Source organism: Crocodylus siamensis, chromosome 12, assembly GCF_052110815.1.
Source record: "Crocodylus siamensis isolate JL-2025a chromosome 12, ASM5211081v1, whole genome shotgun sequence".
Lineage (NCBI taxonomy): Eukaryota > Metazoa > Chordata > Crocodylia > Crocodylidae > Crocodylus > Crocodylus siamensis.
The window spans coordinates 37,672,703-37,696,583 of record NC_143406.1 but is presented as its reverse complement, the minus strand read 5'-3'; the positions used below and the strand labels follow the sequence as shown (position 1 = coordinate 37,696,583).

Below are 23,881 nucleotides of genomic sequence, written 5' to 3'. Positions count from 1 at the left end.
TTCTGTCTTAAAGCAAGTGTCAGAAAATTGATATTAAAAATGAAATCTGTGTCCTGTTAGTAATTTGTAGTATAAATAAGACTTGCTTTATTCACATATACAACCATTTATCTGAATCTGTAAATTAAGTTGAATTTTGCCTTGTAAATCACCACAATAAGAATGCTACATTTAGAGAATTTCAGAAAAAGGAATATGGGACTAAATTATACCTTGATTAATAATTTTATACTTTTGTCAAAAGTTAAACATACCTGTCTGCACAGTTAAAAGAAATTGTGTGGATTTTGATAGCTTGTTTCTTCCTAAGCTTTTCGATCTCTTTTAGAATGAGACTGCAACTGGTATCTGGTTTGCCATCGGTTAGAACATACAGTGCTTCTACATCTTGAAAACTGAAAGCTTTCTGAAAAAGCAAGAAATGACCTTAAGACACCAAGGTATTTAAGACACTTTGAAAACATTATAACTGGGCACATCTATACATGCAATTCATTTGAAGCAATAAACTTTGTAACTTATTTCTCTGAAGTTTATTGCTCCTAGGCACACTGTCTGAATGCACTGTCTGTGTGCCTGGGACTGCCTCATGCAGACTTGGGTCAGAGCAGCCCCAGCTGGCAGAGGGCCCTACGGGTCAGCCTGCCAGCCCAGGGCTGCTCCTGCCACCTCAATGTGCTGCGGAGGGGCTGGCTAGAGCAGCCCCCACACTGAAGCACCCTTTTACCCTAGGCAGCAAAAGCAGCATCTGCACATGTGCTGCTGCAAAGTAAAAATTCCCCAGCAGCATACTACTTGTATTTACAAGTACTATCCTGTTGTGGAGTTAATTAGTTTACTCCAGCCTAATAAGAGGTGCCAGGTACACAAGTGATGTTTACTGTGGGGCTAATTAGTCTACTTCATAGTAAACTTCTCACACAGATGTGCCCACTGAGAGTAAAAATGCTGCTTGAATCATGTTATACTTATAGCAGCTATACTTATGTTGCATGGCGTTTAAAGTAAAAGAAAATGTCAATAGTAGATGAGAAAGTATCACTTAACTCTTGCTTAGATCAGTGGTTCTCAACCTTTTTAGAGCCAGCAACCTTTCTGAATGTGGCGGCACACCTGGTTAAGAACACTGTTGATCTGTACAGGTGCTGCTGCTGCATTGCATGCACAGGCAGACTGAGAAGGGTTGCTCTCCTACATCATTAGGGCTCTCCAATAAATCTAAAGCAGGCAGGAGAGCCAGCTCATGCTGCAGCCCTTCCTGGCCTTGCCCTGCAGGGTGTCTCCTAAAAACAGAGGGCAGCATGGCAGGTGGAACTGTCCCTCATGCCTGTTTCTCAGAGAAGCATGGCAGGAACCAGAGCAGGAAGGGCTGCAGCACAAGCAAATGCCATGCTTTGGCATGGAGCCCAATCAGGGTACACAGGGCTGGGGCAGAATGGGGCCCAATCCAGGCACATGTGTCTGGGGCAGCGTGGGGCTTGATTCAGCATGTGGAGATGAGGCAGCATGGAGCAGCATGGGGCCTGTTCTGAGCATGTGGGGTCTGATCCAGGCAGGTGGGGGCCAGGGTGGCATAGGGCCTGATCCAGGTGTGCAGGAACTGACCCCCACACAGGATTGGCCCCATGCCACTCATCCCACTTGTGGGACTGAAAGGTTGAGCACCACTGACATAAGGCAAGAAATTCAGGGCAAAGGTAACCTTCAGTCCATAATGCACTTAGAAAGAAGTGGGGCAAATGCTAGAGGTGGTGCCCCATGTGGAGGTCCCTTTTTGTGGGAGGTGTCTGGTCATGAAGAGCATGCTGTGTGAACGAGGCCTCAGGCCATTTGGTGTCACTAACAATGGCACCTCTTGCTCCTTATATTTATGCCTCTATCCTCAGAGGTTGCTTCCTTGAATTAGATTATGTAAGCACACCTGTTGGGCTGCTTTAGGGAGTAGCTGACTTCAGCTGGGCTTCTAGGTCATGCTGAGTTCAATAGAACGCACCCATTTGAACATGGCAGCTGCTCCAATTCCCATGGGCTCTTCTACACTGAAAAATTTTTGTATTGGGACCACATTAAAAAAGCTGAAGTGTGCAAATTTTCCTTAAAAGAGACAAATTTGAAAGGAGCAACATCACCTTCCACTTGAACCATTCCAGCATTCATGGGTTACCAGAAAGCTAGACATGATAATACAAAATTCTGTGGAGTTAGGAGTCCATCCTTTAGTTAGGAGTCACTATCTGATTTGCTTTCTGGATGTAATACAAGGTCTAAATTCTGTAGTCTTTAGGTGACTCCTTTTTGATCCACTAATTTTAATTCATCAGTCCTAGATAATATCTCACACGTGGGGAACTGCAATGTTAATTCCAGAAAGGAAAAGAAAATGTACAGTTCAAGGGATTGTCTATACTGATACATATTTCCCACTTACTTAAAGTCTTCAAATGGAAACAGTAAGCATGTGTGTGAAAAAAGGAATTAAAGAGGGGCTGTGACAGAGGCACATTTTATGGCTTCAGGTCCTACTGTTTGGGTCTGCAGGGAAGCAAGAATATGGCACCTTCTCTGAAAGAACCTGCTTCGCCCTTACCCTGCATGCATATTCACAGGTGTGGCTTTATATGGGCTTCCATTTGGAGGAATTAGTTTCTGCTAAGTTATCCTCCTGCCAACGGGTTTTTGGTTGTAGCTGCATTCATCTAAGGACATAGGCAGGCAAGGTTCTTTGGGTAGATGTGATATCTTTTATTAGACCAACTGAGTAATTGGAAAAAAGTTCTTAGCAAACTTTCGGGAGGCAATCGCCCTTCTTCAGACATAGGGAGTCTCTGCTGTTCTGAGACTCCAAGGAAAGAGAAGCTAAAAGTGTGGTAGGATGTCAGTGAGAATGTAAATAGGTAGAAATTAGGAAAACAAAAAGGTAAAGCAGAGATGGGAGGGGGGAAAAAAGCCAAAGGTGAGTAAGGGAGCACTCATGCTGCACTGCCAGTCGCGCTTGTGCAGCTGCATACGCTTCACAGCTTAGAGGGAATGCTGCTCTACAGTGATAGGAAATAGCTGGAAATTACTTTTTCAGACAGTCTCTTTTCTACCTTGAATTACTACCACTGTAGAGTCTCCCTTACTCACCTTTTGTTTTCCCTCCCCACCCCTGCTTTCCTCCCCACCGCCTCCCTTCCCTGCTTTACCTTTTGTTTCCCTAATTTCTACCTATTTACATTCTCACTGACATCCTGTCATACTTTTAGCTTTTCTCATTCCTTGGAGTCTCAGAATAGCAGAGACTTCCTATGCCTGGAGAAGGGCAATTGCACCTGAAAGCTTGCTGAGAACTTTTTTCCAACTACTCAGCTGGTCTAATAAAAGATATCACATCTACTCAAAGAACCTTGCCTTTCTCTTACCAATGTTGTTTGAATGTATAAAAACTGAATGGGAAGGCATTAAGTTAATTCAAAAGCATGAAATATTTCACTTTTCTACTGAACCAAGTACTGATGATGGGCACAAGCATTTCTGGAGTAAAGACTAGATGCAAATATTGTGGCTTAGAAATTACACTTGGCCAAATAATGCCCCAGGAGTACCACTGATTATATAGGATAGTGATTTTTACTATTGCAATCTGGTACACAATTAACTAACCTGTAAGGCCTTAAGGATACATGTATTACCATGAGCTTGAAATTTGGACACCCACTGGACAGCACTGTGACAAGTTTCATCTGTTGCCTCTACAAGGCACTCCTGCCAAGCCTCTGTATTTTCTGCAAATCTCAGCAGGTTAAACCTGAGAAGACAGATTTCATTCTGTTAAAAAGGACAATATTCAATGTGAGTTTTCAGCTTAATACAAAGGGACTGGACAATACATTTACACCAATATAATTTACATCAGTTTTATATAATAATGCACATTACAGCAATCTGGGGCAGACAGGTGGGCTGCTATCTGAGAGTAGTTATTAATAGTAGTTCTTATTGCAGTACTTGGTCACTAGGCAGTGGGGAAGGAGGTAACAGCCTGTACCCCAGGTACCCCAGATTGCTTTGGATACGACACATATACCAGTGTAACTTGCATCAACAGTTTTACCCTTAATTTTTACGACAGCAATTCTACATCAGATTCAGATTAGTTACACTGGTTAAGGGCTATTTATTCTGTGTCTGCTCCTTACTTCCTGTAATGTAAATGTGCCTTGTGCCTATGCTAAGATTTATTGTATGTTCTTGAATAAGAAATCTAGGGCCCTGGCTGACACTGCGTTTACAGTGCAGTTAAATGTGTTTGCTGTGCCCTAAATTGTAACATGGTATATTCAGCCAATTTATGGCACAAAAGAGAAAACCATAGAAATGGCATAAAGATGTTTCACATTTAATGTTTAAAGTTGTTTAATGTAGAACATCCTTCTGGCTGGTTTGTTTTATGCTTTAAATTGAACATGTAGCAAGATCCAGGGCTACCCTGGGTCCCATCCTGACAATCAGCTGGTTGTGGGAATGAGACACAGGGATGGGGCTGCTTGTGGGGATGGGATACAGCCACCTGAGTTAGAACCTGGGGCTTCTCTCTGCTGATCATCAGCACTGGGCAGGAGGCAGCCCTGAGTCCCAGACCAGACTGCCCCTACCCAACACCTGGGGGCAACCCCAGGTTCCATTGAAAGGTGTATTGGGTCCTGAAACCCATTGAAAAGTGTGCCTGTGCAGCCTGGCATGGAGGAACCAGCTCCCCCATGCTGGCCTGAACTATCATTGCTGGCCTGCAGGGTCAGTGTATGGGACTGGGCAATTGCGATCCAAGGAATTTTATCCCTGATCCCAAAAACCATGTATCCTGCCATGTAGGTCTGGCACAGCAGGGTACACTGTTCTTGGTATCAGGCATAAAATTGCTCAGATGCCATGCATGCACTTATATTAATGTCTGCCAGGGGCCTAAACTTCTGTCTGATTTTCCATCACCTAAAGAACTGATACAAACTATACATGTTACATGTATACGGTTACCAGAAAACTATATTTCCTTCCTCATATCCTTTGTAGTATTTTTGGTTTTGTTTCTAAGCATTTTAGGGTAGGCGTCATCCAGCACTGTGTGTTTGCAAAATGCCTAGCGCAGCAGGGTCCTAATCACAGTTGTTCATACCTGGCATCATTCTTTCTTAGCTGTTCCCAGATGAGAGAGGTAAGCTCTTTAGTGACTTGTTGTAAATAAGGATCCATGGAACCAGATGTATCAATCAAAATGCAGACTTTTGTCTCCAAAATGGTGCCAAATAATCTCCGGCTTCCTAATTCAGAATGTGAGGTTTAGTAAATATCAACTCATGGCCATGTATTACATCATATACCATTTTAGTTGAGTTTGTCAGTACAACTTTCAGCACATGGAATTTTTGTAGACTACAGGACAAATTTTCTCATGTAAATACTTCACATGTAAGGAGATTGGGTGAATAAAGAATCAGAAAAGAGACAGAGTCTTCTGTTAGTTCAAAACCAGCTCTCATGAATACTAGTAGTTGATTGGTTTAATGGCTTATATAAAAAATTATTTCAACACAATCTTGCTAGTTAGAGAAGAGGTGTTTATTTCACAATAGGAGTCTCTGTTAGCAACAGACAGGACAAATAATTAATCAGCATGGCAATGAATCATCCTTTCAGCCATATAAAGAGCCCTCCATGTAGGGACTGAAGCACATTGCCAGCAGTGGAGGTAATAAAATGTCCATTTCTGTAGCCAGTACCTTACATATTTTACTGATAAAGGACTCCTTTTTCCAGGACATTAACCCAGTATTCTTCACACATAGATCAAGCTGGACTGAACTAGTGGATTTTGCTGGCTCTGGTATGACAGATGAGCGATTTTACATTAATATTTCCCCTGCATTTACAATAAGATGGGTATTTTTTTCTTGAAAATTGCCAGCAGCACTATACAACTGTAAGGTGGAAAATAGGTTGTTTTGGCAGCTGAAGGGCAGCAAAGACATGTGGAAAAACAGGCCACGTGGACTTCGGGAAAAAGAGGTTAAATAGATGTTTCTATTAAAATGATTAGAAGAGAAATAATTAATGTTGACTCTTAGCCTGTGACTTTTAACACTTTAACCTCACTGGACATTCCATTGCTGACCTTAGAATAGCTGTATTTAAACAAAGGGATTTAAAAATAAATTCAAACTTGAAATTGCAAAACAAGAAATCATCTAGACTGATTGTGTTAAGTGTGCTCTAAACAGGGACTATGAATTCTTATGCCATTACCTAGATTAGCTTTTATGTCCCTATGCTTTGTTGTTCTCTCCAACCTGGTTCACCTCTCTTAGCACCACCTTCTCTCCTTCCTCCCCTCTCTTACCCTTCCTTTCCTGTCTTTTGTATTTAAATTACTCCTTTTATTTGATAGCCTGCTCTGTGCACATCCTTTGATAGCATCTGATGAAGTGAGATGTGCGCTCCCAAAATGCATTTCTGATTCGGTTAGTCTATGGGGTGCAGCTCTGCCCTGCCTTCTGCGTGACAGTGTTAACACCATACCAAGATTAATGTGTCCACCCAAAGTTACTATTTCAAACAGTCTGCAGACTTCAGAAGAAAAGACTGCATGTCAAGTTGCTTCATGTTTCATGGTTTTCTTTTCTTTTGGGGGGGGGGTGCTGTTTGTTTGCTTTGGTTTTTTTTTACAGCCATGAGCTTACTATTGTAATTAAAAAAAGGGAAAACTAGGGACTCCGAAGCATAATTCTGCAGCAAAGTGGAAAATCACTAGCATTTTGCTCTGCAGCAAGTTCTGCAGGTAAAGAAACATAGAAAAATAAGTAGAGGTGACTAGTCATGTTAGGCACAAGGTAGGACTGGGTGGTATATAGAGACGTGAGCTTTTGTAGGCAACAGCTTATTTAATTGATAGCACCTGATGAAGTAGGCTGTTGCTTACTGTGGGGGAGGAGGGGAGCAGGTGGCCCCCGAAACCCCACGCCCCATCGCTAAACAGCCCATGTTACACCCCTCAGCACAAATTGCCAAGGCGGGAACACTCACCGTCCACAGGTGTGTCCAGAAGAAAGGCCCTGAGGCAGTTCCATCCACTATAAAGGAGACGCTGAAGGCGGCTGGAGAGGAGGAACCGGAAGCGAGCGGCGGCGGTGCGGAAGTCGGCGGGAGTACCCGGGCGCAAACAAAGGTAGCCCGGAGGCACGGGAGGACCTTCTGGGGTAAGGGCAAACCCCAATGAGACCCGGGATCCGAGAAGGAACCGCCCCAGCGCAGACACTGACAGTTCTGGGCCAGTGAGCCCGGCTCGGCTCAGCAGGAGCCGGCGAGCCGTATTCCTTCTAATAGGTGGGCACTCGCAGCAGGGAAGGTGCCGCCGCTGTGACGGAGAGGGGCCAGTGGACCCCGCAAGCCCTGGAGCAAGTTGATTACTTAAACAGAAGCCCAAGGAGGGGTGTTAGCCACACAGCGGACAGGGAAAGACTGGGGAGGCCCGCAAAAAGGTCCAGGTGGCCTCCAGGCTCTGGGGAATCCCTGGCTGTTAGCATTGAGCTGTTTTTGCCTGCTTTGATTTACGGATCCCGGGCACGATATCCTGACAAGTAGGCTGAGTGGACTGTTGCTCAACCCCATGGAGGTATAGGCGAGGTGTAGGGGCGGAGGAGCTCTCGACAACGTGGGACCCCTAGGACCCAGGAGTCTCATCTGTGGACTGGCACGCACCGGATTATCAACACTGAACCAGGAGGTCAAAATCGTGGCAGGCGGTCCGGAGGCATCCAGCCTGCAGAGGAGCAGCTCCAGGTAAAGTACCCTGAGGATGGTCCCCAAATCAGGGGGATGGAGACTGCGGCGAGTAGCAGCGTCATCGGACCCACCCCCTGACACCTGGTGCATTGGCCGGGAAACCGACAGTGGCCTCCTAGCGGAGACTTAGGAACCCGGATGGAGCACCAACAGGTAATCACGTTGACTGAGTCGCTGCAGCAGGCCATGAACTTAATGGCTCAAGTTATGCAACAGCAGCAACAGCAGACTGTTTGGTCCTGCAGGGACCAAACCAGGAAAGCCAAGGCTGCAACTGAACTCCAACTAGCTTCAGGCATCAAGGACAACAAAAAGTCGTTTTTCAGATATGTGGGGAGCCGGAGGAAAAGCAAGGGCAATGTTGGACCCCTGCTAAACCAGATGGGGCAACTGACAACTGACACCCAGGAAAAAGCCAACCTATTAAATAGGTACTTTGCGCCAGTCTTTCATCAGTCACACGGGATGCCCATGCCTGCTATGGGACAGGGAAATCTGGGTGAGGGGGATCCCCTACCCTCCATCAATGCTGACCTCGTGAAGGAACACCTTGAGAAGCTGGATACCTTCAAGTCAGCTGGCCCTGACAATCTGCACCCCAGGGTACTCAAGGAGCTGGCGAGTGTCATAGCCCAGCCCCTGGCACGGATCTTTGAAAACTCCTGGCGTTCTGGATTAGTGCCAGAAGACTGGAAGAAGGCCAATGTGGGGCCGATCTTCAAGAAAGGGAGGAGAGTGGATCCAGCTAACTACAGGCCCATTAGCCTGACTTCTATCCTGGGGAAGATCTTAGAAAAGTTTATTAAGGAGGCCATCCTTGAGGGATTGGCCCAGGCTAACATCCTAAGGGATAGCCAGCACGGGTTTGTTGCGGGTAGGTCTTGTTTGACCAATCTCATTTCCTTCTATGACCAGGTGACCTATCACATGGACGAGGGAGAAGAGATTGATGTCATATATCTTGACTTCAAAAAAGCTTTTGATCTGGTATCCCATGATCACCTCTTGGCCAAACTGGCCAGTTGTGGCCTTGGCTCCACCACGATCCACTGGCTGGGAAATTGGCTTCGTGGTCGGACCCAGAGGGTTGTGATTGATGGCAGTCACTCATCATGGTGCCCTGTGACCAGTGGGGTCCCTCAAGGCTCTGTCCTGGGACCCATACTGTTCAACATCTTCATTAACGATGTGGACATTGGAGTCAGGAGTGGACTGGCCAAGTTCGCCGATAACACCAAACTTTGGGGCAAAGCATCTACGCCAGAAGATAGGCGGGTGATCCAGGCTGACCTGGACAAGCTCAGCAAATGGGCAGATGAGAACCTGATGGTGTTTAACACCGAAAAATGCAAGGTTCTCCACCTTGGGAGGAAAAACCTGCAGCATCCTTATAGGCTCGGCAGTGCTACGTTGGATGGCACTACAGAAGAAAGAGACTTGGGGGTCATCATTGACCACAAGATGAACATAAGCCTGCAATGTGATGCTGCGGCTAGTAAAGCGACCAAAATGCTGGCGTGCATCCATAGCTGCTTCTCGAGCAAATCCCGGGACGTCATTCTCCCCTTGTACTCGGCCTTGGTGAGGCCGCAGCTGGAGTACTGCGTCCAGTTTTGGGGTCCACAATTCAAAAAGGATGTGGAGAAGCTTGAGAGAGTCCAGAGGAGAGCCATGCGCATGATCAGAGGTCAGGAAAACAGATCTTACGATGACAGGCTGAGAGCCATGGGACTCTTTAGCCTGGAAAAGCGCAGGCTCAGGGGTGATCTGATGGCCACCTATAAGTTTATCAGGGGTGACCACCAGGATCTGGGGGAATGTCTGTTCACCAGAGCGCCCCAAGGGATGACGAGGTCGAACGGTCACAAACTCCTGCAAGACCATTTCAGGCTGGACATAAGGAAGAATTTCTTTACTGTCCGAGCCCCCAAGGTCTGGAACAGTCTGCCAGCGGAGGTGGTTCAAGCACCTACATTGAACACCTTCAAGAGTAAAATTGGATGCTTATCTTGCTGGGATCCTATGACCCCAGCTGACTTCCTGCCCTTTGGGCAGGGGGCTGGATTCGATGATCTCCCAAGGTCCCTTCCAGCCCTGATGTCTATGAAATCTGTGAGGCAAATGAGGCTACAAGAACATATGCTCTAAAAACAGGTGTGGGCCCAGAGAGGACCACGGGATTTCAGGATGCTGAAGATGTCCAGGGAAGACGACCCAGAGGCATTCCTTGAAACCTTCGAGAGAGCGGCCTTAGCAGCAGGGGTGGAAAGGTCAAAATGGGCTGGCCACCTACGGGTCCTGCTGATCGGACAAGCCCAAGCCGCATACAGGGCAATGTCCAGAGGAGACGCTCAGGATTACGACAAAGTTAAAGCAGAGATCTTGAGACGACTTGATATTACACCGGAGCGACACCGCCAGGCCTTCCGAGTTCACATGCTCTGTCTTCATAAGCAGAAATCATATGTCAAAAGACAACTGCTGGACATACAAGTAAGGAGCTCTCGACAACGTGGGACCCCTAGGACCCAGGAGTCTCATCTGTGGACTGGCACGCACCGGATTATCAACACTGAACCAGGAGGTCAAAATCATGGCAGGCGGTCCAGAGGCATCCAGCCTGCAGAGGAGTGGCTCCGGGTAAAGTACCCTGAGGATGGTCCCCAATCAGGGGGGTGGAGACTGCGGCGAGTAGCAGCGTCATCGGACTCACCCCTTGACACTTACTAAAGTTCATACCTCTCTGAACCAGTTAAATCTCTATGGGACACCCGCTGTATCTTCTGCATGGAAAAATAAGCACACTAGCATTTTTTTAAGAATGTAGCATTTGATGTCACTTAAATGTATGCCAGTGGAGATATAAGGCATAAAGATGGATTTTATTTATTTTTGAAATATATTTGCATCGGTTTGATACATAGCCTACCTGAAAGAAGCCACTGTATTCTTTGTACATACCGCCGTAGCACCCTCTCCAGTTGTTCAACATACTCTTCCAGCTCCTTAGGTTGAAGATGCAGGTGTTTCACAGTACCCTATAAAAAGTCATGCTGTTTGTCAAAAATTCTAGGAACCATGGAAGTATTGTTGCAGAGAGATGCAGATGGCTAAAACAGTGTGGTTTGACCAAATTTGGAAAATCTGGTGCTGGTCTGAGGAGGGTGCATATGGCAATAAAATGATAGCATTTGAGTGGGTACATTTGTTTATTGTGATTTTGATGATGGTGGCTTTGCTAGGCAATAGACTAACAATCAGTATCTTGAACTACACTGCTATGGCTTTCTCAATATTTCTGCCCAATCTATGTTTTGAGAAACAGGGCAGAACTGTTTACAGCCAGAACCAATATGCCATATCCATCAGTTACTATTCACACACAACTTATATCAACTTCACTGTTATTTCTCCTTGATAGATTTGGCCCTTTACTTTTTTCCTTTGTGTTGTATGGGTATAGGATATAACAGACTGTTTTTGCCTAAGTGCACAAATGGGTATACTGAAAATTTTCACAATAAATTATAACCCTTGCCCCCAAGATAGTTTGTTATCATCAGCTTAAAGGTGGTAAGAACGTTCACTGCTGATTAAAGAAGTAACCAAGAGTATCTATACATGTGCTCCAGTGTAGGGAGGTGGCACTTTAATTAGAGTGGCTGTCAAACAGCTGCTCTAATTAAAATGCCACGATGTCATGTGTTTTCAGCATCCTATATTTCAAAACGACGGTGGGAGTGCTTTAACTAAAGCTTATTCAACCAGTTATATTTAAAGCGTTCCCACCACCATTTTGAAATGCGGGATGCTGAATATACGTGATGTTGCAGCATGTTGAATTGTTCTAATTAAAATGCTCCAGGAGACTGGCTTAATTGAATCTAATTAGAACTTGTTGGAGCATGTGTATAGGTACCCCAAGAGACAGAGCTCAACATTGGTTTAGTACCACTGTGTGTAGCATTAGATAATTCAAAGCTACATTATAATATGTACCTAGGATATGGTGGTTTGTCATAGCTGTGCAAACGTACCTTGATTTCTACACTAGGGAAGGTGGTACAGTATTTTGCTGATACTTTCTTGTGCAAAGATTCCACCATTTTCTTCTGGTGTAAACACTCAGGACCAAACATAATTCTGGGCAGCTCCAACTTTAGTTTTTTCAGACCATGCTTGCTCAACCACTTTTAAGAACAAAAAAGCAAAACAAAATAAAAAAATCTCTTGAACATGAGGTCAATACATGAGAGCAAATATTCAAATTACATCTTTTAAAATCACTATAAATTGTATAAAAATAACCACAGAAATATTAACATTTTAAAATCTATTCCTGTTAGTGGTTTAATAGATGTAATTAATTAGTAAACAACATAATACCTCTTTGCTTGAACACATTTCCTCTTCTTTTGGCAATGCAGCAAAAGGAACAGATCTCCTCACAGCCTTTGTCTTGGGATACTTTCTGTAAACTGCACCTAGAAAGAAAAGAAACAAGTTCCGATTAGGTGTTCTGGGTAAAGTGTAGTTTATAAGTTCAGCAGCCTTGCCTTGGACTTAAAATGGGGCTTAAATTTCACTTGCTTTCTCTCTCCTTGGCAGATCAGTTTAAGTTTCTTTAAAACAAATTTAACTCCTTCAAACTGATATTCACTGGGGAGCATTCAGATTCCAATTCCTCTGCTTGGGCCCACAGCAATACAATATTTTTTACTCACTTTGCCTTTGATCAGATGGTTTCAAAGCACTTTACAAGGGCGGGTGAATGTCATACCATTCAGTTTACAGAGGATATAAGGAGGTTGAGTGAAGTTAAACTGATTTGCCCAAGATCAAATAAGTCATTCTAAAAGGTGAAGAACAAAAAACTCCAGTTTTTTCTTCACCATTTGACAAAACTACATTCCATTCATTTCCCCTCCAAAATCCATTCTAGCCACAATGATAAGTTTGCTCATCTTTATTGAATTAACAGTTAATGCTGCAGACATAGAAAACAGAACAAAACGGTGTTTTACTTTAAACTTGGTGCGCTCCCATGCTGAGCCCAGGACATGCCCAGAAGAGGCAGCGTGTTAGTTGCACCCAGCTTGCCCAACGTCTGTATAGACTGGGCACTTTAGTGGGGCTTTTTTGGCATTTTACCTAATAGTCTATAGAATTGGCTTTAGTTAAAAGATCCAAAAACCTCACTGAAGTGCCCGATCTATACAGACACTGTGGGGGGCTGGGTAGAAGTAATGCACTGCTGCTTCCAGTAAAGTGCATTCTTTTTCCCCATGTCTGTCAGTGCCCTCAATGGTTTGTACTGGGAGCAGCTGACAGTTTTAGCTTTACATCCTGAGAGCACTTACCCACATTTTTTCCTTTGTCAATATAAAATGTTGAGATAGTGATCTCTGGCTGTTTCCTTGGTTTATGCTTTTTCTTTTGACCAGCTTGAGACCATTCTTTTAATGGCTGAGCTAAATTATAAAAAGCAAATGTTTGTTTCAGATAGGAGAATCGCTCTCTTTCGCCACGTTACTCAACCCTTCTCTTTAGTTCATATTTTTATATTTTATTACAGATTAAAACACTTAAAAGGATGGTTCTCATTATTATATTATACAAGATACTATACTACATTATATATTATACTATCCATATGCAAATGAGAACCAACAAGCTTAGACATTTACAAATTAACAGCGGATGGAATATCACATGTAGTTTGAAGAGATTTATATGTTTGGAGATTAGAGGCTGCCTTATACATGGGGGAAGCTAAGTACTAATACACATTGCACTTAATTTTTAATTAGTTACATTTGTCTCATTTGCTTAACAAAACAAAGTGATAACTAGTATAGGCTTTAAGACTGATATTTTGGAGATAAAAACTAGAATTTAATAAATATTTTTCTCCAGAAGTTAGCATTATTTTTGGATTACAATATACATGAAATTTCACTAATCTTTCTAATGTCATGTTAAAATGATGTTGCAGTCGTGATTGTCCAGGAATTACGTGAGGCAAGGATTTCTTCTTTGGTGATATCTTTCAGTGGACCATATCTATGGTTGGAATAAAGTTAGGGCTGTGCAAAACAGGTGTGTTACTACTCAGTTTTTGGATTCAGCCGTTTCAGAGGACAGTGATTCGTTTTGGTGTTTGGGATCACTGTGCTATTTCATTTCGGTTGAATCTCCTCTGAATCTATTTTGAATGTGCTGCAAGGGAAGCTTCACACAGCCCTACCCAGCCGGGCAGGGCTTGGAGACAGGGGCTGCACGGCCCCAGCAGGGAGCAGGATGGGGCTGTGGGTGGCTCGTACAGGGGAGGGGGAGTGGAGAGCAAGCCTTCTGGTCCCTGCTGCGCTACTTGGCACTGCAGGGAGCAGAAATCCATGCTAGGTTCTCTTCAATATCACTACTACCCGCCCTGTGCAGCCCTGGCTCCGCAGAGGGCAGAGAGCCATGCCAGGGTCTCCTTGCTGCCCCTGCCCGCCCCGCGCAACCCCGGTGATGTGGGGTTGTGTGGGGTGGGCAGCGGCATGGATCTCTGTTCCCTGCTGAGCCAGGCTGTGCAGCAGGGATTCCCCAGACCCTGGTTCAATTCCCTAGCTCTCTGATCGTTCCCCCAGCTCTTCCTGGGGGGCGCAATGGGTTTCAGCAGGCTGCCGCTGCAGGTTGGGGCCAGCGGCAGCACCGCAGTCTTCCTGGTGCTCAGTGTGGGCTGTACCAAGTGGCTGCTGCTGACCCCAGCCTGCAGCAGCAGCCTGCTGAAACCCCACACGCAGATCAAGGGCCTGGGCCCCCCAGAAAGAGCTGTGGGATCCAATCACAGAGCTGGGGGATCAAACCAGGAGCTAGATGTCAATATCAGAGCAGCCCTTCCCCCACTTCTCCTTAGTTTTTGTTTCCCTGCAAGCCTGGCTCCGAAACAATTAAAATGCCCAAAGCATTTTCGAAACGTTTTGGAGCCTTCCAATTTGTTTCAGAGCTGTTTCAGAGCCTTCCGTTTTGGTTTGGATTTGGTGTTTCAGGTGCCAAAACGGCCTGAAATGAAACGGCTGCCAAAATTTCACACAGCCTTAGACAGCATCATCCAAAAAATTCCTTGCCTCTTGCATAATCTTTGTACGGGTCATATTCCAGTGTCCTTACTCATGTTGTATATACATGATTCGTGGCCATGATTTGGTTAAGAAATTAATTACAGGCCTCCAGGTAAGTTCTACTGGTGTCTGTGGGACTAGATAACGAGTAAGAAATCTTGTCCTATGTCTGCAGTGCTTCTTTCCACATATTCAACCTTCTCTGATAATATCAGATCAGAGCATTTTTTTCACAAAATTTCCTAGTTTTTTCAACATTCAAGGCCTTGTCTACAGGCCTCTCTCTTCATCTAGGTGAACTACAAGTGTGAGGGCAAAATTCCTTCAGTGGGTAAGAGTATGAAAGAAAATTGAAAAAATGTCATAAAATGACTGCCAATGAGTGAAAATAAGAGACAATAACCTGAAGACCAGTATTTTGGATGATCCACTAATGGTCTTGGTGGCCCACTGATCAAGTTAATCCAGGGCAACTCTGCTATCTACTAGCTGGTTCTGGTCTCTCTTTTCTCCTATTTCAAAGCCTGAGCAGGAAAAGGAGGGTGTGTTAGCTGAAGATTAGACTTTGGCCCTGCTCTGTGCAGCTATAACTCTGGAAAAATCTTTTTTCTTCATTATGCATTTCTAAAACAAGGTGTGTATTATATTCTGGGATGTGCTGCATGCAAAAAAAAAATGGTACTCCCCATGGACTGAAACAGCCTGTAGGGTGGCAGGGACTGCTAACACTATCTTCTTTGCTTCAGGGGGCTAAGTGTGGAGCAGCAGAAGGGCTGGGAGGCTGACCTGGCAAACCACATGGCCAGCCAAGCTGGAGAAGAAAAAGCCCAATCAGCCTGAAACTTTAAAAGGGAGTACTGGCACCCCCAGAACATAACAGTCAAAGGTATCCTTTGGCATAGCCCATCAGTGAGGGATAAGAGTTAGTGGAAATGGGCGGTTTTTGTTTTAACTGAACAATGTACTTTCTTGTAGGGAAGTGGGCAACTAATGGTTTGGGAGAAAACCATAGCCCCATTCCGAGACAAGAGGTTACAGGTTTCAAGGGATAGTAGAGAGGTGGGAAGACTCCAAAGCATTTAAGGCAAGGGAGTGGGAGTGAATAGGGATGTTAAGGAAAATGGGTGGGGAGAAATTATTTCTCATTGACTATGGGCTGAAAAAGAGGTTAGGTTGGGTAGGGTGGGGAAAGCTCTACTTAATCAAAGGCTGGAGGAATGGCAGTGTGTGGGCAGTGTGTGGTGGTTTGCTTCTGAATAGGATTTTTTTCTTTGGAAGGAAAGAGGAGTTTGTTCTTATTTTAATATTTTCTTTTCTTTCTACAAGTCTCATTTCTCTTCTATTGTAAGCCACTCCAAGTGTTTTTGGGAAGGACTGTATATCTATCAATCAACCAATCAATCAATCAATCAAACAGTCTTAGTTTGAGAAGAACTGTAATGTTTCCTATTAAACTGGTTAAGAAGTGTATGGGTAAAAATGTTTGTGAAGATGGACATTCTAAACTAATTTAAGAGAATTAACAAACAAAACAATGAACTTCTTCTGTACATACATGGTGGAATTTCTGCTTTTGCACTCGTTGGACGCCATGTCAGAGCTCTTATGGCAGCATTTTTCTCTCCATTACAGTTGTCTCTAGTATTCTAAAAGTACAGATAATCTGTAAATTTTTTTTAAAAAATAGTATGACTGTATCTTAGCTACATAACTCCATTTTATATCACACCCCTTTCTACTCTGGTGCCAGAGAGAATCTTTTATAGCATTATGCTATATTATCACATATTTTTTACTGAATGTTGAGCACCCTGGGTGGACAAGAACATTTACTTCAGTTTCTGGTTACCCATTCACACTGCTCACTAAAGGCTCAACTTCAGTGTGAAGCATATCCTGTAGAATGGGAGGCACCATGAACTCCTATTCATTTCAGCTATAGGACAGATTCTTGAGGTATTATCAAGCATTCAAGTAACACTGCAGAAAGCAGCTGGACAAACATGTTCACTAGGGGTGTGCAAAGTGGACCCTACTCAATTCAGATTTGAATTTGGCCTGAATCAGGGACAGTGATTCGATTCGGCCAATTCTGAATCTGAAGATTCGATGCTGATTTGGAGAAGCAGCAATTTGGACACAGAGACACAGCTTTAAAAGCTTTTTCTACATACCTTGAGGTAGCAGGTGTGGCTCATGATCGCTATGGTGCTGGGTCGCATGGAATGTCCCACAGGAGTGCAGGGGCCCTCCATGTGCTTGGTGGCGAACCTGGAAGTAGACCAGAAGTACTTCTGGTCCACTTCTGAGTCTGCTGAGGACTGTGCTGGTATGTGTGCCAGGCCTCCCCCCCATGCCCTCCCCCTGCCGGCTCAGTGATCGGCCAAAGGGGGACCCTGGGTGCCCCCCCCCCAGATCCAGGAGACACCAGTTGCCAAGCCAGGGGGGCATGGAGCCCCCCCACATGCTCCCCAGTGGACCTGGAAGTGGGCCGAAAGTGCTTCTGGTCCACTTCTGGGTCTGCTGCCGAGCACGCTGGGGGAGACCCCCGCATGTCTGTGGGACACTCTATGCACCCCAGCTTCGCAGCACTCATGAGACCCTGCTACCTAGAGGTATTTAGAAAAAACATTTTAAAGCTGTTTCAATGTCTGAATCTCCAAATCTTTCCAAATCTCTCCGAATCGATTCAGACGGTTCCAATTCAGTTTGGAGAGATTAAAGGGCCCTCTAATTCGATTCGGATTTGGAGATTCAGCTACTGAATCAGGCCGAATCTCTGCCATATTGAATCAAGGACCGAAGCTTTGCACAGCCCTAATGTTCACTTCTAGCCGACTTAATTATTCAGAAGTACACTAATATCAGATGAGCATCACATTAAAGGATCACTAGATTTCTAGAGATATGTCTGTATAAGCCATAGGCAATGTGTGGGGAAGCATGGGGGGGCATGTGCCTCCCCCCTAGATTTCTATGCTGACAGCAGGGCTGCAGCCCAGCCAGACCCAGTGCCTGGCAGCAGTGGGGGCAGCAGTGGCAGCACAGAGCTGTGCCTTCCCCACTATCTGCACTTACGTGTTATCTATGGTGTAAACTTTTTACAATTTGAAGTATACAACTGTGCCACCTATTCATATCTTTGACTCTACACTTTCCTCCTGTATTTTTGAGGTGATAAGTTAGCAAACAGAAAAGCTGTTCTGATTATTCACCAAGATCATTTTAGAGAGTGGGGTGGGCTGCCAGGAAAACCTAACTCCAGTACTCCCTAGTCTGCACTGGCTCTTAACAACTCTCTGGGCACAATTCCAGGTGTCTGTCTTGACACACAAACTGGTAGCCATCAGCCTTTTCAAGCTGCAGCCTGAACAGCCAGCTCTGGTCCAACATTGGCCAGGTGGCTTCCATGGTCATGAACAGCAGGGAGCTTTCTTGAGCCTGCAGTAGAGCTAGACAGCTGTGACTGTACTGTCAGCATTTCTTTGTGGCAGCTGGGAGGCAGTGGTGGGGGAGAAGTAAAATAGCATGGATGCAGCTTTCAGCTGCCCACCCCAGCACCGCACCCACACTGTAAGGCTGGGAGAAGGGGGGAGGGCAAGCAGCAGTGGCAAAAGGGTGCAAGCTGGAAGCTGCACAACCCCAGTGCAGTTCCTTGATGCCCTGATATGGGCATAGGTAAAGCCATCAAGCTCTGTAGAATAGATCCAGTGGCTTCGTGGGCCAAATGTTGCCAACCCCTGCCCTAAATGGTCTACACCCCGCATATCTAAGGAACCACCTTCTTCCTTATGCCCCACTGCAATCCTTGAAGTCAGCTGAGAGCAACCTCCTACAAATACCATCATTATACAAAATCACTTGGCAAAAACACATGGGAGATTGTTTTCTGAAGTTGCTTCTCAGCTCTGAAGTTCCCTCAAGGCTTGTCAGAATTGGTCCCTGGACATCTTTCAGAAGAACAGTAAGAACTTCCTACCTGGACAGGCATTTACCAAACAAAGCTAGGATGAAATACTGATTAGGGGAACTCTGTTTTATTTTGATATTCTAGTTTGCTTTTAAATTGGTTTTGTTTTTTTGGTACTCTCCTTTTTTATTCTGTTTTCTTACTGTAAGCTGTCCCGAGCCCTTGTTGGGAAGGGTGGCATATAAATCACATAAACAAACATATACATGCCTGCACACACATATGCATAACTAGGAAGATTTCTTGTTTCACTACACTTGTCTATTTCACAACAGTGAATAAATAAATTAAGCACTGTTAATATTTACATTGCATTTTGAATGTGAAGTACAGTATAAGTGCTGAGTACTATATTGTGCTCTAGAGACACTCCTGAAGTTTTTGACCAACAAACTTTTCTCTTCTCAAGAGCAGCATCTGAGCGCATCAGGGCCTCTGGTTAGCAAGACCCAGTTGAACTAAGCTCTTGAGTTTCCACACCTGACCTTGGATCCTAGGCCAGCAGTTTTTAAACTTTTTGAGCTGAGCCCTGCTTTGAGTTACAATTTTGTTTGCTTGGATTTTCCTGGTTTCTGATCTCAGCTTGCACCTTACCTCAGATCTTGCAACTTCTTACCTCAGATCTCCCCCTCAGCTCTCCTGGGACCTGGTCCCATGTTTTCTTTACTCCGCTGATCCAGACCCCAACCTGATGGCCTGGTAACCTGTATCCCCACCTGCCTGACTTCCTGATTGCCCTCCAGCATGTACTACCTGCAGAAAAAGCCATCTACATCCCAGCTGAACCCTCACAGTGTGGGATCAATTACTAAAAAATTTAAACTTAATTGTGAATAATAAATAGAATCAAACCATTCTAGCCAGTGTGACAGCTGGGGCTTTAGGTGACGGCACTTTCTGGGGCCTGCTTTTCTCCTTTTTCAAGAGCATCTTTAAGTCTTCTTCTGGGATAAACTGATTAGGGAACTTACTTCCTGAACACTGCTTTAAGGATTCCACCAATAAGGCACACTGAAATAAAAAATGTGAGTATTGCTATATTTAATATGGCATTTACAGTTTAAATCAACAAAATATTATGCAGACAACTTATTATGTATTTGTATTACAGTAAAACCTACAGGTCTTGCTGTGAGACCCCACCATGCCAAGCACAAACAAACAATTAGGAATAACATCACTGCCCTGAGGACTAACTCAAGCTAATTAAGGACAAGGCACAAGTAGAGATGTCTACACTAATATTTAGGTTCTGGCTTGAGTTCATCTGCAAGGGCCCAAAGCCTGTGATGTTTTCCTTCCCCAAAGCTGTTCATGTTGCACTTCATATTTCCAGAATTTGACCACAGGATGAATTCTAGGCTCCTCTGTTCCATGAAAAACAGTCTTTTTAGGAACTAGTCAAGATTCTAGTTATCTCTAATCATTAGTCCTGAGCCTGGAAGTAATTGCACCCTGCATGTAACGGCATAAAAATATGTATTTTTTTTTAACTGGAGCTGGTACATATTCCCTGGCATATTCCTTTTACACATTCACCATAATATGGCCAATCTTACTGACAATAAGCTAGGAAGTCAAGCTTGTTGTGGCAGTTGCTAAATGCTGCATAGATTTCGAGGAAAGGGTGGCTCAACAGGGAACAATGGCCATAAGCTATTGGAGAGAAGGTTTAGACTGGACATTAGAAAAAAGTTCTTCACAGTAAGGGTTGCCAAGGGAGGTGGTGCTTGCCTCATCCTTGGGGGTCTTCAAGAGGAGACTGGACAGGCACCTAGCTGGGTTCACATGAACCCAGGTTTGGTGACCCTTTTCTTGCCTGCCAGGGGCAGGGGACCGGACTATATGGACCACTGAGGTCCCCTCCAACCCTGGAATCTATGAAACAACAAACAGTTAAATATAAAACTTAGCTTTCACACACTACAAATGAGGTAGGTGAAAAGGAATTGTGGGATTGCTGCTGGTGGACCTACTGTGAGAAGGTTGGTTTCTTCTGAACAAACATCAGTATGGTGGAGAACTAGTAAGTGAATGGTATTAAGCCCTGAATTCAGATCCTAACATCAGGGGTCATGCTTAGAAAGGGGTTATATCTGAAAGAAAACTCAAGCCAAAGCCTAACTATAGATGAAGTCACCGCCTAGGTGTCTATAACAAAAAATAGAAAGCAGTAGACAAGAGAGGATGAAGCAAATATGCTTAGAAAATGTTTTAAAAGTGCAGGAACCATGAAAAAGCACAAAAACAGCTAGTGAGTTAAAAAAACAACAACAGGGAGTTGCAAACAGAAAATGGTAAGAAGCCCTGGCATACTGAAGTACGGGCGGAGAGGGGTGGAGATTTTTGTGGAGAAGTGTGGTGGGCCCCGCCATGCCATGCCTCTGATTGATTGGTTGAGGGGCCCTGGAAGTCTCACCTTGGGGAGGGCCAGAACTTCTGGGGCCCTTTGACGAACTGGGGGGTGACCAACTCACCAATGCAACTGTACTGTAACTATCATTTTAAATTATGCCTTAGCTATCTCACAAAGAATTCTGATTGTACAGTTAGCTAGTGGACACTGTCAGCTGAACAAATACAGTAATTATTTTCTAAAGAAAATTTGAAATAGTTTTTTAAAGCATACCTTTTGGGAGTAGTTGACTGCTTTTTCCATTTCAGACACAATAATGCTGATATCATCACTTTCATAAATGCCTGGTAATCAAATACATTTTGTCAATAAATAACTCTTTTTAAAAGGGAGAATGTAGAACTTGCAGACCATGCCAAAAATAAACCAGAAAACAGAGACAGAGTGTCTGTTAGGCCTGCAGCCTTGAAACCAGGACCTTAGCCTAACTAGCACCATCACCTGAGGGATACCCAGCATGGGTTTGTTGCAGGTAGGTCTTGCTTGACCAATCTTATTTCCTTTTATGACCAGGTGACTTATCACCTGGACAAAGGGGAAGAGATCAGTGTCATATACCTCGACTTTAAAAAAGCCTTCAACCTAGTATCCCATGATCACCTCTTGGTTAAACTGGCTAACTGCGGCCTTGATGTCACCACGATCCACTGGCTGGGGAACTGGGTCTGCGGTAGGACCCAGAGGGTGGTGGTCAACAGGAGCCAGTTGTCTTGGTGTGCTGTGACCAGCGGGGTCCCACAAGGCTCTGATGTGGACATTGGTGTCAGAAGCGGACTGGCCAAGTTCACCGATGACACTAAACTCTGGGGTAACGCATCCACACCTGAGGACAGAAGGGCGATCCAGGTGGATCTGGACAGACTTATGAAATGGGCGGATGAGAACCTGATGGTGTTGAACACCGAAAAATGGAAGGTTCTCCACCTTGGGAGGAAAAACCTGCACCATGCTGATAGGCTTGGTCGTATTACACTGGTTAGCACTACAGATGAAAGGGACTTGGGGGTCATGGTTGACCACAAGATGAACATGAGCCTTCAGTATGATGCTGTGGCTAGTAAAGTAAGCAAAACACTGGGTTGCATCCACAGATGCTTCTCAAGCAAATCCCAGGGCGTCATTCTCCCGCTGTACTCGGCCTTGGTGAGGTCACAGCTGGAGTACTGCGCCCAGTTTTGGGTTCTGCAATTCAAAAAGGATGTGGAGAAACTTGAGAGGGTGACGAGGAGAGCCACACGCGTGATCAGAGGTCAGGAAAACAGACCTTATGATGAGAGGCTGAGAGCAATGGGGCTATTCAGCCTGGAAAAGTGCAGGCTCAGGGGTGATCTGGTGGCCACCTATAAGCTTATTGGGGTGCTCATCAGGATCTGGGGGAACAACTGTTCACCAGAGCCCCCCAAGGGATGACAAGATCGAACGGTCACAAACTCCACTGTGACCGGTTCAGGCTGGACATAAGAAAGAACTTCTTCACTGTCCGAGCCCCCAAGGTTTGGAACAGACTGCCACCTGAGGCGGTTCAAGAGCCCACTTTGAACACCTTCAAAACACATTTGGATGCTTATCTTGCTGGGATCCTATGATCCATGCTGACTTCCTGCCCTTGGGGCGGGGGGCTGGACTCGATGATCCTCCAGGGTCCCTTCCAGCCCAAATGTCTATGAAATCTATGAAAAACCTACCCCAACCTGCCACCCTATTGTTATTTCCAAAGGCTAGATGAGGCCTTCCTAAAGTCTCCATCAATGCCTGAGTCTCCATTTATTCCCTAATACCTTAGTGCAGGGGTGGGCAAAATGTGGCCTGTGAGGTCATTCTATCCAGCCCACGGGGCCCCTAAAAAATGCAGAAAATTAATATTTCATTTTTGACAGGAACCAAGGGCAGTAGGACGCAGGGGAAGCCCAGCAGGTTCCATCAACAGCAGGGCCCACCCGGCCCCCTCCCACCCCAGCTGGGGCTTCTGGCCTGGGAGCACATGGCTGCCAGGCACCAGAACTGCAGGTAAGCTGGGGGGGAGGGGCAGGGGTGAGGGGGACCCTGGGCAGGGAAGGCGCGCCTGCTCTGGACAGTCCCGTGTGGGCTGTGAGCAGCTGTAGCAGGGAGCGCTGGCCATGGGGTGGGTGAGGGGCTGCTTTTCCCTGTGCTCAGCACCAGCTTCTTTCTTCCCTGCCAGCAAGCAGTGGGTCAGGGCTGTGTGCTGCCCCCACCTGTACCGTGGGGCTGGGGGGCACTGGGTGCGAGTGGGCGGGGAGCCAGTCGGAGCACAGGACCTGCATGGGTGCCCCAGGGTCAGTGCTGGCAGGGCCAGAGCAGGGTGGCAGGAGCACAGGGTCCCAGCTGGCAGGGGCTCTATGGAGCCGGGCCAGCTCCTCCCTCTCCCTGCTGGTGCAGCCCAACCCAGCTCCATAGACCCTGCCAGCCTGCACCCCACTTAGGGCCCTCCAGTGCTGGCCCTGAGACATTGGTCCCAAGACTGGTCCCTGCCAAAACTGGGTAAGCAGCCCACGGCCTGAAATAACTGCCCACCCCTGCCTTAGTGACTGGCTTTTGTCACCTGACCCTCCACTT

The 23,881-nt window shown here is 45.5% G+C and overlaps 1 protein-coding gene across 5 annotated transcripts in view; it reads right to left on the bottom strand.

Annotated features, from left to right (window-relative positions):
- Positions 1–23,881, bottom strand: part of VWA3A (von Willebrand factor A domain containing 3A) — a 64,104-nt gene that overhangs the window by 8,807 nt on the left and 31,416 nt on the right. For 3 of the 5 annotated variants that reach the window (XM_090023604.1, XM_090023603.1, XM_090023605.1), the window contains 10 exons: positions 21,521–21,591; positions 19,744–19,902; positions 16,477–16,567; positions 13,176–13,286; positions 12,202–12,299; positions 11,853–12,005; positions 10,745–10,853; positions 5,153–5,297; positions 3,643–3,787; positions 255–406 (listed from right to left, as the gene is read on the bottom strand). In XM_090023604.1, coding sequence (XP_089879730.1) covers positions 255–406; positions 3,643–3,787; positions 5,153–5,297; positions 10,745–10,853; positions 11,853–12,005; positions 12,202–12,299; positions 13,176–13,286; positions 16,477–16,567; positions 19,744–19,902; positions 21,521–21,591 — 1,234 coding nt within the window. Of the gene's footprint in view, positions 1–254; positions 407–3,642; positions 3,808–5,152; positions 5,298–10,744; positions 10,854–11,852; positions 12,006–12,201; positions 12,300–13,175; positions 13,287–16,476; positions 16,568–19,743; positions 19,903–21,520; positions 21,592–23,881 lie in introns of those variants that run through there. The other 2 variants (XM_090023606.1, XM_090023607.1) reach the window with 2 other exon arrangements.